The following is a 16,668-nucleotide window of genomic DNA, read 5'->3' on the forward strand; positions in this document are numbered from 1 at the left end:
GTGGGGGAGGAAGGGAAAGGAGAATGTTAGCCGCTTTGAGACTCCTGAAGGGGAGTGAAAGGCGGGATATCAAATCCAAACTCTTCTTCTTCTTCTTCAACAGTTTCATGTTGTTGTTCAACAGCATGGGGGATAAAATCAAACCCTGAGGAACCCCACATGGGGCTGAAGAACACTCCCCAAGCATCACCCTCTGGAGATGACCATCCAAGTATAGTGGTACCTCGGGTTACAGACGCTTCAGGTTACAGATGCTTCAGGTTACAGACTCCGCTAACCCAGAAATAGTACCTCGGGTTGAGACCTTTGCTTCAGGATGAGAACAGAAATCGTGCTCCGGTGGCGCAGCAGCAGTGGGAGGCCCCATTAGCTAAAGTGGTACCTCAGGTTAAGAACGGACCTCCAGAACGAATTAAGCTCTTAACCTGAGGTACCACTGTAGGACCGGAACGTCTGCAAAACAGTGCCACCCACCCGCAACCCTGACAGTCACTCCAGAAGGAGACCATGGTTGAAGGTATCGAAAGCCATTTTTATTTCTCTCTGCAGCCAAGCCTGCACATTTATGTTTTGGCCCCGAGACCAGACTAACATAATTCCACACCACACTTCACTTTGCATTCCTATTCAAGGAGACATTCTCCACCCCTTTCAGACACTGGAACAAAAGCGTAGGGTCAGGCACACTAAAAGCGACAAGAGGGTTCAACAAACAGGTTTGATAGGGTCGGCATTCCAGGGTGCAGCCTCTATACTGCCGGAGATCAGTATTTTTGAGAGATTAAACTTCTCAGACTTCCCTGGGGAAGAGGGATTGACGGTTAAACCGCTCTGGGAATTGTGTGCATATAAATGCACATATGAATGAAAGTTGCATTAATGTATTAAATTATAGGCAACTCACCACTGATGTGCGTTCAAGACACACATGACTGCGCCCATGCGCATCACCGCAAGCCTGGAAATGGCATGAAAAGGGGCAAAAATGGCCCTGAAAGAGCACAAAAATGGCAAAAGTGGCACGAAAATAGGATCTAGCAATCTCTTGAGCCTTTGCAAGTGCAATCCTAGCACCCTTTGCACTGACATTTGAGGCCTGTGGAGAGCAAGGAGGTTTGTGGTGGAGTTTGGTGGATTTTTGTTCTGAAGGGGTTTTCAAAGGTTTCCAGAGGTTTAAAGGGTTGTTTGAAGGCTTCTTCCAGTGGTGTTCCCAATATATGCATAAATGAGGAGTTGCCTATACAGAAAATTGCTTTGCAAACATTTGTATATTAGGGGAAATTCGCTGTCAAGCTTTACTGAGGATTCTTAAAAAAAAATAAATCCAAATTGGTTTAGAAAAGTGCAGAAAAAACAAGAAGCATAGAGAACTGATACTGATGGATCAATCCATGCCTAGCTCAGAGGATCCCACTGTCCTGTTGAAATGAGATTCACCTGCCAGCTTTGGTTCCTGGAACTGGGGCAGAAACATTTTGCAACACGGTCCTTTGCCAGCTTACAGAACAGTTGGGACAGGCCTGCTGGGCACCCACTGCTATTTCTTCATCCCCAGCCAACTGCTTCTCCTTTCCTGTCAGAAACATTTTGAGTGATACAATGCTGTCCGTCTCTCTTGGGCTCCTTTCCAAGGATTTCCTCATGACTACAGGTCTGATGCTACGACAACAACATAACAAATTAAGTCTTTGTGGTGCTGTTGCGCTAATGAGGGTTGCTTGGCAGTTTCGCCCTGGGAGTAGGTCTGCCATCTCTGGATGTTAACCATTCTGAGACCTGAGCAGGTTTCAAAGGGAGAGTCACCCGACAGGAGCTAACTGTAAACGTGCTCTGCCATTATTTATTCATATTGAAACAACCAAGCTAATCATTAAACCAATTAATACAGCCAAACAAAACAGGCCAGGAAGGTGTTTCAAGATGAGGGCCACATTTCCTTCTTGGCAAGCTTCTGGGGGCCGTTTGCCAGTGGTGGGTGGGGCTGGAAACAAATGTAGGTGTAGCAATAAATGTCTAATTTACCTTTCTCCCATAGGATAGTTTACACCCACCCACAAACCCACACCTGTCTCTATTCTCCAACCAGCAAGGAAGGGGTGTTCCGCCAGAGTTCCGCCAGGCCAACACATTAAAAGGGCTGTAAAGGACACAGGTGGCGCTATGAGTTAAACCACAGAGCCTAGGGCTTGCCAATCAGAAGGTCGGTGGTTCGAATCCCCGCGACAGGGTGAGCTCCCGTTGCTCGGTCCCTGCTCCTGCCAACCTAGCAGTTCAAAAGCACGTCAAGTGCAAGTAGATAAATAGGTACCACTCTGGCGGGAAAGTAAACAGTGTTTCCGTGCGCTGCTCTAGTTCGCCAGAAGCGGCTTAGTCATGCTGGCCACATGACCCAGAAGCTGTACGCCAGCTCCTTCGGCCAATAAAGCGAGATGAGTGCCGCAACCCCAGAGTCGGCCACGACTGGACCTAATGGTCAGGGGGTCCCTTTACCTTTTTAAAGCATGAGTAGGGAATCTACAGAGAGATGTTGGTGGACTACAACTCCCATCAGCCCCAGGATACACGGCCAATGGCCAGGGATGATGGAAGGGCCACTAGTTCCTCATACCTGTCTTAAGACCGTGAAAGAACCTCACAAACAAATATATCCTAAAATAGGCTGTTCTCTTCTATCACTGGTACTAGGATGCTACATTTTAAGCAGTCAAATTAGGTTAGCTTTTCTACATTGTTTTGTATGAGGCTCTATGGATTTATTTTATGTACTTTCTTTTTAAAAAGTTTTTATTTATACTTTTCAGGTTTATACATTTCATTAGTTTTACAATCAATTTAACATTTCAAATTTTGACTTCCTTCCCTCTCTTTCTGCGGTTCCTTAAATTTATTTTTTAATATATTCTGAAGATCCAAATTCATTTAATTCGCTCATTTAATTGTCTACTTTAAATATATACTCTTATGAAACTGCAGGTTGTTACAATAATCTTGCCATTGTTTTTATCTGTTTGAAACTTATCTGTAAATATCAAATAAACCATTTCCATTCTTTTATTAAAAAGTTTGTTATCTTGATTTATTATTCCGGTAATTTTCTGCATATTTCTGCATATTTCATACAAAAACTTAATGGATACACAAATGTATGGAATATTCTCTGCACTTGTTGACCTGGTTCTTTTTTTATCATTTACACGTTAATTTTCTTGTTGTTTATTTGGTAACTGTGAGGTGACTGGGGCACAATTTTGTGCAGGGGTGGCGCACTGATAAACTGACTGTGAGCAGAGCTGTTGGGGTCTGGGGCTGTAGGCAGTCGAAGACCTGCAACTGTTTTTGCAGTAGTGTCCCTCTCTCTCCCACATCTAGCCTTGACAAGCTGACTTCTTGATGCCTTCCAGTGAAAGTGTGAACAGTTAAGTGGAAAGGATGCTACCAATTTAAAGGTAAAGGTAAAGGGACCCCTGACCATTAGGTCCAGTCATGGCCGGACTCTGGGGTTGTGGTGCTCATCTCGCTTTATTGGCTGAGGGAGCCGACGTACAGCTTCTGGGTCATATGGCCAGCATGACTAAGCCGCTTCTGGCGAACCAGAGCAGCACACGAAAACACCGTTTACCTTCCCGCCAGAGCGGTACCTATTTATCTACTTGCACTTTGATGTGCTTTCAAATTGCTAGGTTGGCAGGAGCAGGGACCGAGCAACGGGAGCTCACCCCATCACGGGGATTCGAACCGCCGACCTTCTGATCGGCAAGTCCTAGGCTCTGTGGTTTAACCCACAGTGCCAAGAGTCGGTCCCGATTTGACCTGGAGATGCTGGTGATCCAATGCAGGCAAATCAGATGGTCTGACACTGAGCTGTGGCCCTTCATTGTATCAAGCCAGACCATTAGTCTGTCTAGGTCAGTCTTGTACACACAGGCCGGCATCAGCTATTCAGGATTTCAGGCAAAGTCTTTCGCTGCCCTTTCTAAGAATGTCGAGAACTGAACCTCAGATCTTCTCAGGCAAAGCAGACACTCTACCACCAACCATTCGACAAATCCTACCCTGTACAATGTTTTGCGCACGTGGAACTGAAGCGAAACTCTTATGGGGTTGGAGATAAAGTTTTATGTTGTTTCTGAAACCATTTTGATTAAAAAATCAAGGACGCCATCTTCCCGGGTTGTCTAATCTCCACCCACTCAAATCTGGACTGGCTTTAAATTGAGCTCCTTCTTTTACGCTAATCACAGTAAGTTCATGGGTGCAAGAGTGGGGGAGGAAAGACGCCACTCCCTTCTGAGGTTGTTTTGATGTTTAACTATATTCACACCTGAAACAAAGGGCGGCGTACCAACAGATTACCGGTAACATGCTGAACAAGGCAGATGAACACACCCACCTACACGAATTACGCCGTGATGGTTTTGAGCCATCCACTGTGGATCCTTCCCTGTGTTAAAATGGGCAACTGCTGCCACCGACAACAGCAAGAAATTGTTACGGCATGGAGTGTTCGCGATTCTGGTTGTCCCATCCTGTTCTGCAACACTGTTCATTTGCCTAAGTCTCTGCTATAGAGCTTTGGGCGTATCCATCAGAAAGCCCAGCTTAATTGCTTCTGCAATTACTTTTAAGCCTGGTGCCTTGGCTGATTTAAAAGTTTTTATCCAGTGGACACATAACAAGGGACGCTATCCCAGAGAGATAAGTGGGACTTGAATTCATAAGGACTGTGACACACGATGATCAAAAAGACATAGCTGAATTGTTTTAGAGTGGTAGGGTATACAGTGGTACCTCGGTTCCTGATCGTCTCCATTGACTAACATTTCGGAACCCGAATGCCGAAAACCCAGAAATAAATGGTTCCGTTTTCAAACGCGCCTAGGAAGAGGAGCACGGTTTCCGATGCGTGTTTTTCAATTTTCCCTATTGCATTTGCAGCCAGCCCTTTGTGCCTTGGTTTTTGAACGTTTCGGAACTCAAACGGTCTTCTGGAATGGATTACATTCAAGAACCGAGGTACCACCGTACTATGAACAGGGCTGGCTCCACTGCTAGGTGATGAGGGGTGGGGAAAGAGATTGATATGCGCTACATGACCTGTACTGTATGGTACCCCCATCAGACTAGGTCTGCTATTTTGTCACCTCTTGGTACTGGTGCAAGGGGAAGAATCTGTAACATGGGGATAATCCTTAGTGGCCAGATGGAAAAGGGAACAGGTGACTATACATTTAAGAAAACTTTAGTTTCATTGGCCCAGTCCTGTGGAACTCTCTGCCACTAGAGATTCAGCAGGCCCCTTCTCTGCCAACTTTTAAACAGCTGCTGAAAACTATTCTGTTCTGCCAAGCTTACACAGGCATGTAAGAACAGCACATCCTGCCACAATGGTTGAGGTCTGATTGTAATTTTTTAATATTTATTTTTCAATGCATGGTTTTATGTATTATTCTAAAGCATGTGGATATTTTTCATCTGAAACAGTGGCATATATATATTTATATATAACAAATATATATAAATGCAAACAAATAAATGAATGAATGTGAATTGAATTTCTCCCCTTTCCCGGATCAAAGCAGTTTATCCATGAAATGTGTGGTGTGGCAGGAGGAAAGTGACTTTTATCTGGGAGGCCAAAGCCCAGAGAGTCCAAGGTTAAAGCAGGGGGCGGGTGTTGTTTGGCTCAGGAGGACTGTCTAGCTGGGTAAGAGTCCCTCTCTTGTTCCATCTGTGAGAGCTGCCAGTCACTGCAGGCTGGTGGGGGAGCCAAAGGACAGCAGGCCACACCTTTGCAACACCCCTCCTGAGATGCCAACTTTGCCTCTGCTCTCCCACCTTGAGCCACAGTTTCGTTTACAGGCACTGATCCCATGATAATGCTTATCACATCTGCCACTGATTACTGCACATTGACCTGCTGTTCAAGCAGGAGGAGATAGCAAAGCTGATCTCTGGGTTTTCGCTTCACACACATGCTTCCTTGGCAGTCCAAAATGTAGGCTGCAGCAACCGGCAAGCAATATTTTGAAAAATGATGCAAGAGAGGCTGTGTGGTATAGTGGTTAGAGCTGGGGTCGGCAAATTTTTTGGGGGGGCCACGGGCCGGTCCACTGTCCCTTAGACCTTGTGGCAGGCCAGAGAAGTGGCACCCAGAGGGGGAAGCTGGAAGAAGAGGTGAGGGGGGCAAGAAGTCCTCCTCCCCACCCCTACCCCAGCTGCTGCGCTTAACTCCCAGGGGCTGCTGCCGCCACCACCGCCTGGCCCACAGGAGCACCAGGGTAGTGGTGGGGGTGGAGGGAAGATGAGCAGTGCAAAAGTGCTGGCTCTGGGGAGGGGCTGCTTAAAATGGCGCTCAGCCAGCTCAGCCCTGCCCCCTTCCTCCTCTAGGCAGGGCAGGGAGAAGCCAGGAGGAGGGAGGGAGGAGGCGCCGCCACAGTGTGTGTGTATGTGGGGAAATGGAATGGCGCGGGGGGGATTTGTGAAGTTGTGGGTGAACATATCAGACGACACAGCGATTCACAGACCAGAACAGAACTGAACTGAAGGGTTCAGCCAGCCTGCTTATATAGAGCTCCACTACAACACAACAGTAACAACTTTCTGTAACTATCCAATCACTGAACGTCACTTTCAATTCCTTATTTGCATATGTGGACCTGAGTGAAAACTATCTACAGTATCCCCCTGCTGGCCCAGGGTGAGAACTTCAGTACATAACAGAAATGGCGCAGCCCAAAGAACAGAATCCCCACGCTGATCTATGGACAGTCCGCGGGCCGGATCCTGAAGGCAATTGGGCCTGATCCGGCCCGCAGACCTTAGTTTTTCGACCCCTGGCTTAGAGTGTCAGACTAGGATCTGGATGGCCAGAGTTCAAATCCCCACTCAGCTCACTGGGTAGTAACCTTGGAAAGATTTCTGCAACCTATGCCTACCTCACAGTGTTGTTTTGAGGATGGAATGATGAGGGAGAGAACCATGTACGCCACATGGAGCTCCTGGGAGGGGATAAAAGGCAGAATATGAGTGCAATAAAAATAAATATAATAAGTTATCCAGATGTATTTCAAGCAGGAATTAGATTTCTTATCTCGAGTCCCAGGGTGGGTTATCACAATATGAAAATACAGCATTAAAATCAGTTAAAACACATTTATTTACCTCTATACCTCTGACTCTTTTGATCTCTGCACATTTGGGGCTTTTCAGTTTGGAACAAAAGGCAAGGAAGGGGTGACAGAAGTTCACAAAATGTGGCATGGAGAGCATGGATAAAGGAATGTTTATCTCCCTCTCTGTAACCCTAGAACTCGTGGACATCACATGAAGCTGAAAGTTGGCAGATTCCATGCAGATCCAAGAAAGGACTTATTCATGCAGCACTGTTAACCTACGGAACTCGCTGCCACAGGACGCAGCGAAGGCTGCCAACTTGCATAACTTCAAAAGAGCAACGGACAAATTCACAGACGATCAATGGCTACTAGCCATGATGACTATGCTCTGCCCCCACAGTCAGAGGCAGCATCACTTCTGAATACCAGTTGCTGGAAACCCTCCTTGAGGCTTTTCGCATTGGGCCATCTGGTTGTCCACTGTGATGCTGGACTGGATGAGCTGTTGTTGGCCTGATCCAACAGCCTCTCCTGATGCTCTTGTCCTCCTCCCAAGAACAAGGCCAGGCTCCTTCTCTGCCCGGTCAGTTGGCAACCCTGCCAGCTCTTCTCCCTTCCTGAGTGTGCCTGCGCTTAGAGCACCCCATAGCTTCACAGAGCGCGAAAGGTCAGGCCTCTGCTGCAGCCCCTTACCCAGGGCCGGATTTAGGTTTGATGAGGCCCTAAGCTACTGAAGGTAGCTGTCCTTTGTCAACAACAAATTGGCGCTGTTTTTTGTGTTGAATATATGCTATATGGTAATTTATGGACCTAATAGGTATCGAAAGCCATTTGCACATACAGAATGTTCCACCCTATATATACAGTGGTACCTCAGGTTAAGTACTTAATTCGTTCCAGAGGAGGTCCATTCTTAACCTGAAATTGTTCTTAACCTGAAGCACCATTTTAGCTAATGGGGCCTCCCGCTTCCGCTGCGCCGCCGGAGCACAATGTCTGTTCTCATCCTGAAGCAAAGTTCTTAACCCGAGGTACTATTTCTGGGTTAGGGGAGTCTGTAACCTGAAGAGAATGTAACCTGAAGCGTATGTAACCTGAGGTACCACTGTATAGAAATGAGCAAACCAGTGATATTTTAGGGAGCAGGCTAGCAGGCGGAGCCCATTACTTACATCATAGGAGCCTACAGAAAACAAAACAAAACACTCTTGCTGTATGTAGTTCCTGTACGTATGTTGCTGTAAAAGGGGATACGGGTGGCGCTGTGGGTTAAACCACAGAGCTTAGGACTTGCCAATCAGAAGGTCGGCGGATCGAATCCCCGCGACGGGGTGAGCTCCCGTTGCTCGGTCCCTGCTCCTGCCAACCTAGCAGTTTGAAATCACGTCAAAGTGCAAATAGATAAATAGGTACCACTCCAGCGGGAAGGGAAACAGCGTTTCCGTACGCTGCTCTGGTTCGCCAGAAGCGGCTTAGTCATGCTGGCCACATGACCCAGAAGCTGTACGCCAGCTCCCTCGGCCAATAAAGCGAGATGAGCGCCGCAACCCCAGAGTCGGCCACGACTGGACAGGGGTCCCTTTACCTTTACGTAGGTTTATTTATTATCTTATCTTATATTTTGGAAATGTACATCCAGGTTTTTTTTCCCCCTTTAAATTTTTTGGGGCCCCCAAGAGAGTGGGGCCCTAAGCTATAGCTTGTTTAGTTTATGCAATACGTCAATCCGGCACCGGCCGAGTGCGCAGAAAGAGACCCGCGCCCGCGCAGCTGGCCAGGAGGCACGTCCCCTTTAAGGGCCGGGCCGGGGCGGGGCTTGGGAGCCTGGCAGAGCCCGGCTGGCCATGAAAGCCTTCGGACCAGAGCACCGGCTCGGCATTCGCCGGTTGGATCAGCTGCAGGAGCGCGGGCCACCATGAGCGGGTACGTTGGCGACCTCAGCGCCAAGCAGGAGGAGGCGCTGGCCAAGGTAAGGAGAAGAGATGATCAAGAGGACTAGGAACGTGAACCTCATCCATCCATCCATTCTTTCTCTGCGTTGCGTTTACTTCGCTCAGTTCTTAGGGGGCTGGCTGAGATCCCCCAATTCTGAGCCCAGCGTAGCCCCCCTTCTTAAGCACACGTAAGCAGTAGCTATGGGGACCGATTCTCCCCCCCGCGCGCGCCGTGATTGACTTATCCGGTTTCAAGCATCCCGCCCCCGTCCTTGGTGCTGCAAAAGACGCCCTGCGATCTCCAGGGATAAAACTGCCCACTTCCCGCAGCCTGACTCTGTGGATATGTTTACTCAGAAGTCGCCGCCGCCGCCGCCCTCCTTTGATTTCTAAGGGAGGGGTTTCATGGGCGTAGCCAGGGGGGCAGGGAGGGTAGCTGCCTCCCCCTAAATCAAGAAAAAAAATACTTAACTAAAAGTAGAAACTGTAGGAAGATTTTGACAGGTTTTTTCTGAGCACTTGGGGTCAAAAGAAAGTTATTTTCAACAACTGTTGTTGAAACGTTTCAGTCCGAATCTGCTAGATAGAGCCAGACAGAGGATGACAGGTGCCCCACATTAGTCCTGGCCTCCTGCTCCCCTAACATAAATCCTGGCAATGCCCATTGGGGGGGGGGGGCTATGCACATGCAGGGTTGGAGTGCTTTTTTTGGAAGGGGGGGCCCTCTGCAATCATCCTGACCGGTCTACCTTGCAAGGTTGTCGTGCGGTTGTTCTTTATCTCCCTTTTCTCTCTCGCCTCTTCTGACCCATATTTACCTAAGAGGTAAACGGTGGGTCATGATAGCAAGCGAGATCTCTCTTTGGCACATACCTCAAAGCTCTTCAGTAGCACTTGTGCAGGTGAGAGAGAGACTTTCCCCCCAGGGTTAAGTAAAGGGCAGGCCGTTTCTTAACCAGTGTCCAAGTGGGTAACTTACATAAGGTTGGCCCGGCGAGGCCAAAGGTCCCTCTAACTAATCCCATGTTTTGCGTCCCAGTAGGTGCCAGGCAGTGAATTTCTGGGGAAGTTTTTCAAGCAGGGGAGGAAATCACAGCATCTTCTGTCCCCCTCGCTTCCCACTAGTGGTTCGCACCCCCAGCATCTGAGACTTAGAGGTGCAAGCAAGCCCTGCCACAAATGGTGCTCCTCTTCAGGCCTCCATCAACTGTTAAAAGGAGACTTGTGGAACAGTTTTGGGTCCCCTCGCCTGCTATGTTCAACTGCAGGCTAGCTCATTTTGCCCAGCTTCTGGTTCCTCTACACCAGTAGTTTTCAAAGCGGGTGAAATGGCCCCCATTTCATTTCTACTATGAAAGCTTCAGGGCCCTGGAGGGGCCCCAGAAGTGACTTTCAGCCACATGGTTTTTTGTTTTTTTTTAATTGCTTTGAAAAGTGCATCCTCCAGGTAAATAACATTTCCCTATTTTCACACCTCCCCCCGCCACCATAACTCAAAAACTATAAGGCATAGGGGTTTTTTTTTATTCACACCAGTGTCTCTGACATGTGAGATAATCCAGTATAGCGATTTTAATTAAAATCTGACATGTAGTAGTTAATTAAAAAAACAACTAAATTGTGGTGATCTGTCATGGAACAACCCTGCCGGAGAAGATAATGGTAGTCACTCAGAGCTCACTGTTGGTGGCAAAGGGGCCTCTGTAACAGTTCAGGGCGCCCAAAATGTAGGTCCACCACTGCTGCCACCTGGGGGGCAGTGGGGTCAACTTGTGCAAGAAGCTGGCAGGGAGCACAAGAGGCGTGAGTTTTTATCAGACTTGCTGGATTCCCTGGCCCAAGTTCATCAAGTTTCTTGAATTAATTAAACTAAATAATTTTCATTGGATTTTGATTATTGTAATACTGTTTTTCTTAGTGGGTGAGCTAGGGGACACTGGGGATGAGTTTATAGAACCTGGGGGTGGCAGCCTGAAAAAAGTAGCCTGCTCTAGAACCCCCTTACCTCACTACGCATTTTTCTGCTTGTTTAAGCTTAGAGGACCTCTGCTGGACCATTTAGGGATTCTAAAAACATAGGGTATCCTTCATGTTAATTTGCAGACTTGTATACATTTGTGTCCTGGTTTGGATGAGAGAAGAGTCCCCTTCGTATGTACTGTAGAAGTTTCCACCTTATTTTGGAACGGTCCTGTTTTTTTTGCTTCCGATGTGATTGGCACTCAGCCACCTGAGTTTGCTCTTAGAGCGACAAAATGGACAGCACAACGAAATGTTGCAATCTGTTCTTACCTTTTCTTAGAACTGCTCCTACTCAGGGTGCAAACCAGCCAGTTCTCCTCCAGCAGGCTTAAAGCTTTGCGCAAGAGCTCGCTAGGTCCTCCTCACTTGAGTGTCTCTTAATTGCTTCTCCACTTTTGCAAAATCTCAGGAACTGCCCGTGCATTCAGGTTGTTCCCTCTTTTGTTTCTCAATGGCCTCGTTTTTCTCAACATCTCCAGCTGGCATTCACCACCTGAACTTGCTGTTGGAGTGAATTAAGGGGATTTTGCCTGTGTGAACACAGAGTTTTGGCTCTGCTGTTGCGCTCCTGGCTCATTGACCTCTTGGCCCTGCAAATTTGCATCCTTCAGTTGTTTTAAAGTTGATTTAAACCTAGTGCCTGTTGCCATATCTTCTGGCTGCAAATTTTGTAAACCGTATCTACTACTTTGTTTTTATTTATTGTCTCCCCCCCAGCAAATCCCCTTCCTAGGAACATAAGAAGATCCCAAGCCAGACCATTCATCCACCCAGCTCAGTATTGTCTGCACTGACTGGCAGCAGCTCTCCAAGGTTTTGGGCAAGGGATACTCCCTGTTCTTCCTGGTAATGCCAGGGATTGAACTTTGGGATCTTCTGCATGGAAAGCAGATGTCCTGCCTCTTTGTTGTGATCCTTCCCTTAATTCACAGGAACCCAGGAAGCTGTGTTCTGTTGAGTCAGATTCTTGGTTCATCCAACTCAGTATTGCTACACTGACTGGCAGTGACTCTCTAGGGTGTCAGGCAGAGGACCTAACTGGAAGATGCTGAGCATTGAACCTGGGACCTTCTGCATGCAAAGCAGATGCTCTCCCACGGAGCTATGGCCCTTGCCCAAATAATTATGGTCTTGAAGTTTGGTCTTTTCCACTGATGCTGCACCTTTGATCAGTTGTAAAAAGTTGTAAAAATAAAAATGCGAGTGCATAAGGAGAGCAGGCTGAATGATGACCTCTAGTCTGGCACCTGTTTCCCACAAAAAGCATGGTGATGCCATATGCCCTCTTGAGAAGTTCACTTGGAAGAACATGAAGGCAATAGCTTTCATTGGCACCTGGCGTTCATTGGACCTGCAGAAATATTATCTACAGCAAAGATCTATGGTTTACTGGTAGAGCAAGTGCTTTGCATTCAGAAAGTCGGACATTCAGTCCTTGGCAGAGCCACTGCCAGACAGAGTAGACAGTGCTGATTCAGATGGACCAATGGTCTGACACAGTCCAAGGATGCTAAACCAGATGGGCCATTGGCCTGATCCAGCAGGCTCTTCTTATTTTCTGAAGAGGATGGCTTTTAAACACTGCTCAAGTAGGCTGTGTTTAAAGTCGCGTCCACACTGCACACTTGTTCCCCCGTTGAATGCTGGGAGCTGTAGTTCACTGCTTGCAGAGCTAGCATTCCTAGCGCCCTTAAACTACAGTTCCCAGGATTCTATGGGGGACATCATTTGCTTTAACTGTATGCTGTATATATGTGGCCTTGGTTTGGGCGTGGGGCTTTTTATTTATCATATTTAGTTATAAAGAAATATTTCTCTACCACTGCATCATAAAAAGTACTGTATTTTTCGCCCTATAGGGCGCACCTAGGTTTTTTGGGGGGAAAAGAAAGAAATACAATTTTATTTTTCCCCCCAGCCGCGGGGACCTTCAGGGACAGCCTCTCTAGCCTCCGTGGGGCAGCGGCTTGCGGATATCTGCCCGAAGCCCCGGGTGCGCTGCTTCCGCGTGCCCGGGGCTTCGGGCAGCAGGCTGCTGTCCGCAAGCCTAGGGAGCCCTGCGGGAACTCCCGCGGGCTCCCCAGGCTTGCAGATAGCTTCCTGAAGCCTGGAGAGTGAGAGGGGTCGGTACGCACCGACCCCTCTCGCTCTCCAGGCTTCAGCGAAAGCCTGCATTCACCCCATAGGACGCACACGCATTTCCCCTTCATTTTTGGAGGGGAAAAAGTGTGTCCTATAGGGCGAAAAATGCGGTATATCACAGCGGTTTACAACAATATAAAAACATGAAACCAAGCAATAACGTCATAAAAAGTTACAAAGAAGTTAAAAGCAAGAAATAAATTAAAAGAAAATATCAACAGGCCAACATAGGGAGAAGTCCTGCATAGGCCTGATGGCAGAGGATTGCACAGGACTGAGCCAATGGTACTCAGTTGACCCATCCTGCAGCATTTTATTTTTTTTAATAAATAGGGATTTGGGGCTTAGAATTTCTTTTTACGCTAGGTGGTCTTTCATACCTAGATTGCTCAGTTACCAGGTGGGAAAGCATCTCAAAAATACTGTATAAAAGAATAATCATGTATGTTCAATGAACACGGGCAAATAGATACAGCCAGCTCATGGGAAGCTTGAAGGCAACAGGAATTTTAAGGCTGAAAACTTTCCCTTGTCTAGGGCAACTTTCACTACCCAGGTGACCTCCAGATCTTTTTGATTACTACACTCCCCAGCCCGTGGTGGTCCAAAACATTTGGAGGGCACCAGGTTGAGGGAAGCTGCCCTAAGGAAAAAGCCCTACTGAAAACAATGGAATTTACTTTCAAGTAAAGAATAGGCTTGCACCGTTGTTCTCTCCAATTCTCTCCATTTTTCTTGTTGTAAGAGTTTCTGTAAAGGGAAACAACAGAGGACCTGGAAAAGGCAACTTTTCTCCCTTAAAGACCTGAAGAGGAAGAAAGTCATTGGGGAAAGGCCAAGACTCTGGGGCATCTACTGCCATCATCTGCGGAGAGGCATAAAGCCTTGCAGCCTTTGCCCTGGAAAACACAGGCAGCTGCCCTGGACCAAATCAGGTCATTGGTCCATCTAGCCATCATGGCTAGTAGCCATGAATAGCCGCCGCCTCCATGATTTTGTCCAACTTTCTTTTAAAGCCATTGCTGCTTCCTGCAGGAGTTACATAGTTTATTATGTGATGCATGAAGAAACCTGTCCTGAATCTTTGGCACAATGGGTCCGCGTGTCTGGCTGTTAACCAGAAGGTTGGTGGTTCAAGCCCACCTAGAGATGGCTGTGGGCAGGATTCCTGCATTGCACGGAGGTGGCCTGGATGCGCCTCAAGGTCCGTTCCAACACGATGATTCTATGATTCCAGCATCAGTGGGCGCCCGCTTCTTACAATAGGCTTACAGCCAGCCAGTATCCACACAGGAACATAGGAAGCTGCCTTATACTGACTGAGTCAGACGATTGGTCTGTCTAGCTCAGTAGCGTGTGCTCTGACTGGCAGAGGCTCCCCAGGGTTTTGGGTAAGGAGTCTCTCTCCTTGCCCTGCCTGGAGATACCCTTGGGGATTGAACCTGGGGCAGATGCTCTAACCACTGAGCCAAAGCTCTTCCCCAATGCTTTGGAAGATGGAAAATGTTTATGACTGACATTGGGGAAAATAGTATGTGGTGGTCCCAAGCGGGTAACTTGTGAGACACTGCAAAGTGGGTCTTGCTCTGCCCTGAAAGGTTGCATGTAATAATAATAATAATAATACAGTGGTACCTCAGGTTTCAGACACCTCAGGTTACAGACGCTTCAGGTTACAGACTCCATTAACCCAGGAATAGTACCTCGGGTTAAGAACTTTGCTTCAGGATGAGAACAGAAATCGTGCAGCAGCAGCGGGAGACCCCATTAGCTAAAGTGGTACCTCAGGTTAAGAACAGTTTCAGGTTAAGAATGGACCTCCAGAATGAATTAAGTTCTTAACCCGTGGTACCACTGTAATAATTTTATTTATATGCCCCAGCCACTTTGGGCAGTTCCCAACAAAAGATTAAGGTAAAGGTAAAGGTAAAGGTACCCCTGACTGTTAGGTCCAGTCACGGATGACTCTGGGGTTGCGGCGCTCATCTCGCTTTATTGGCCGAGGGAGCCGGCGTACAGCTTCCGGGTCACGTGGCCAGCATGACTAAGCCGCTTCTGGCGAACCAGAGCAGCACATGGAAACGCCGTTTACCTTCCCGATGGAGCGGTACCTATTTATCTACTTGCACTTTGACGTGCTTTCGAACTGCTAGGTTGGCAGGAGCAGGGACTAAGCAACAGGAGCTCACCCCGTCGCAAAGATTCGAACCGCCCACCTTCTGATCAGCAAGCCCTAGGCTCGGTGGTTTAGACCACAGCGCCACCCGTGTCCTCAACAAAAGATGAAAATGGTTGATGATATATTGTGTTTTTAATCTTTTGTTTAAAAACACAATAAATCATCAACCATTAAAACCTTCCCTGAACAGGGCTGCCTCCAGATGTCTTCTAAACCTCCGGGCACAAAGCTTATTGGATGGCTTCAAAGAGCAGAGGAAGAACAATTGCAGTAGTAATTAAAACCGGATTACCGTAATTGCTTTTTTTTTAGGCCTCGTACAAGTTCCGGAAGACTCGCGTAGCATTCTCATGCTTTCTTTTGCATAATTGGCAATGCTCAGCCTGCATTCTGAAATAACAGAGTCTTGTGGAAGCAGGTTTGATTTATTAATGCAACTCCCCACTTTTTTTAAAAAAATGATATCCTGTAACGCTTAAACAGACGAGGGCAGCTTCCCTTTGTCACCAGGCTGCAAGCAATGTGTCGCTCTGTGGGGTGTCCCACAGGGTGGAGGAGCTGGCCCTTTTGCCTGGGGAATGTGGTTGCTTAGAGACTGGTGGAAGGGGAGGCATACAGAGTGTTGCATTCATGGGGTTTGGGCGCTGGGGAAACTGCACAGGCTCGGTATTTTGTGACCAGAACTTAGAACGGGCACTCCTTGCTTCGCTTACACTCACCTTTGCCAAGCCCCTTTTCTACCTGGGAGGTTCGGACTGGCAGTGGCCAGAAAGTAAGCCAGGAAGTGCCCAATTGAAACCTTGTTCAGGCTAGCCATTATCCTCCCAACCTCAGTTTTCCTATCTGCAGTATGCGGATAAGGATACGGCAATTTACTTTGTTTGCCAAAACTGTTTGCACATTCCAGCTCCAAGGGCCTTCTGGTGGTTCCCTCTGTGTGAGAAGTGAGGTTGCAGGGAACCAGGCAGAGGGCCTTCTCGGTGGTGGCGCCCGCCCTGTGGAACGCCCTCCCACCAGATGTCAAAGAGATAAACAACTACCTGACATTCAGAAGACATCTGAAGGCAGCCCTGTTCAGGGAAGTTTTTAATGTGTGACATCTTAGTGTATTTTTGGTCTTTGTGGAAGCCGGCCAGAGTGGCTGGGAAATCCGAGCCAGATGGGCAGGGTACAAATAATATATTATTATTATTATTATTATTATTATTATTATTATGCCATGTATCTGGAATCCTAAATGTGATAATGTGGGGGGGGGCCTGCTTTTTTTTTGGAC

The 16,668-nt window shown here is 47.6% G+C and overlaps 2 protein-coding genes and 1 long non-coding RNA gene across 5 annotated transcripts in view; 2 read left to right on the top strand and 1 right to left on the bottom strand.

The window, feature by feature from the left end:
• The window catches only part of CCDC157 (coiled-coil domain containing 157), a 129,872-nt gene that overhangs the window by 36,015 nt on the left and 77,189 nt on the right, over positions 1-16,668 (top strand). Inside the window, exon 10 of one of the 2 annotated variants that reach the window (XM_080986275.1) lies at positions 14,870-14,928. The exons of the other annotated variant lie outside the window; for it this stretch is intronic. Coding sequence (XP_080842401.1) covers positions 14,870-14,913 — 44 coding nt within the window. The 3' untranslated portion in view covers positions 14,914-14,928. Of the gene's footprint in view, positions 1-14,869; positions 14,929-16,668 lie in introns of those variants that run through there. 2 annotated transcript variants of the gene reach the window in all.
• LOC308466043 lies at positions 1,031-7,335 on the bottom strand. The gene is made up of 3 exons (XR_013980632.1): positions 7,162-7,335; positions 6,936-6,998; positions 1,031-1,562 (listed from the first exon to the last, which is right to left on the bottom strand). It is a non-coding gene; the product is annotated as an uncharacterized lncRNA (long non-coding RNA).
• Positions 8,924-16,668, top strand: part of LOC308465939 (SEC14-like protein 2) — a 39,528-nt gene continuing 31,783 nt past the window's right edge. The window contains exon 1 of one of the 2 annotated variants that reach the window (XM_080986399.1): positions 8,924-9,084. In XM_080986399.1, the coding sequence (XP_080842525.1) occupies positions 9,031-9,084 (54 nt within the window). In that variant the 5' untranslated portion in view covers positions 8,924-9,030. The remainder of the gene's footprint in view (positions 9,085-16,668) is intronic. The other variant, XM_080986400.1, reaches the window with a different exon arrangement.

This window comes from Podarcis pityusensis (genome assembly GCF_964106645.2).
Source record: "Podarcis pityusensis genome assembly, chromosome: 16".
Lineage (NCBI taxonomy): Eukaryota > Metazoa > Chordata > Lepidosauria > Squamata > Lacertidae > Podarcis > Podarcis pityusensis.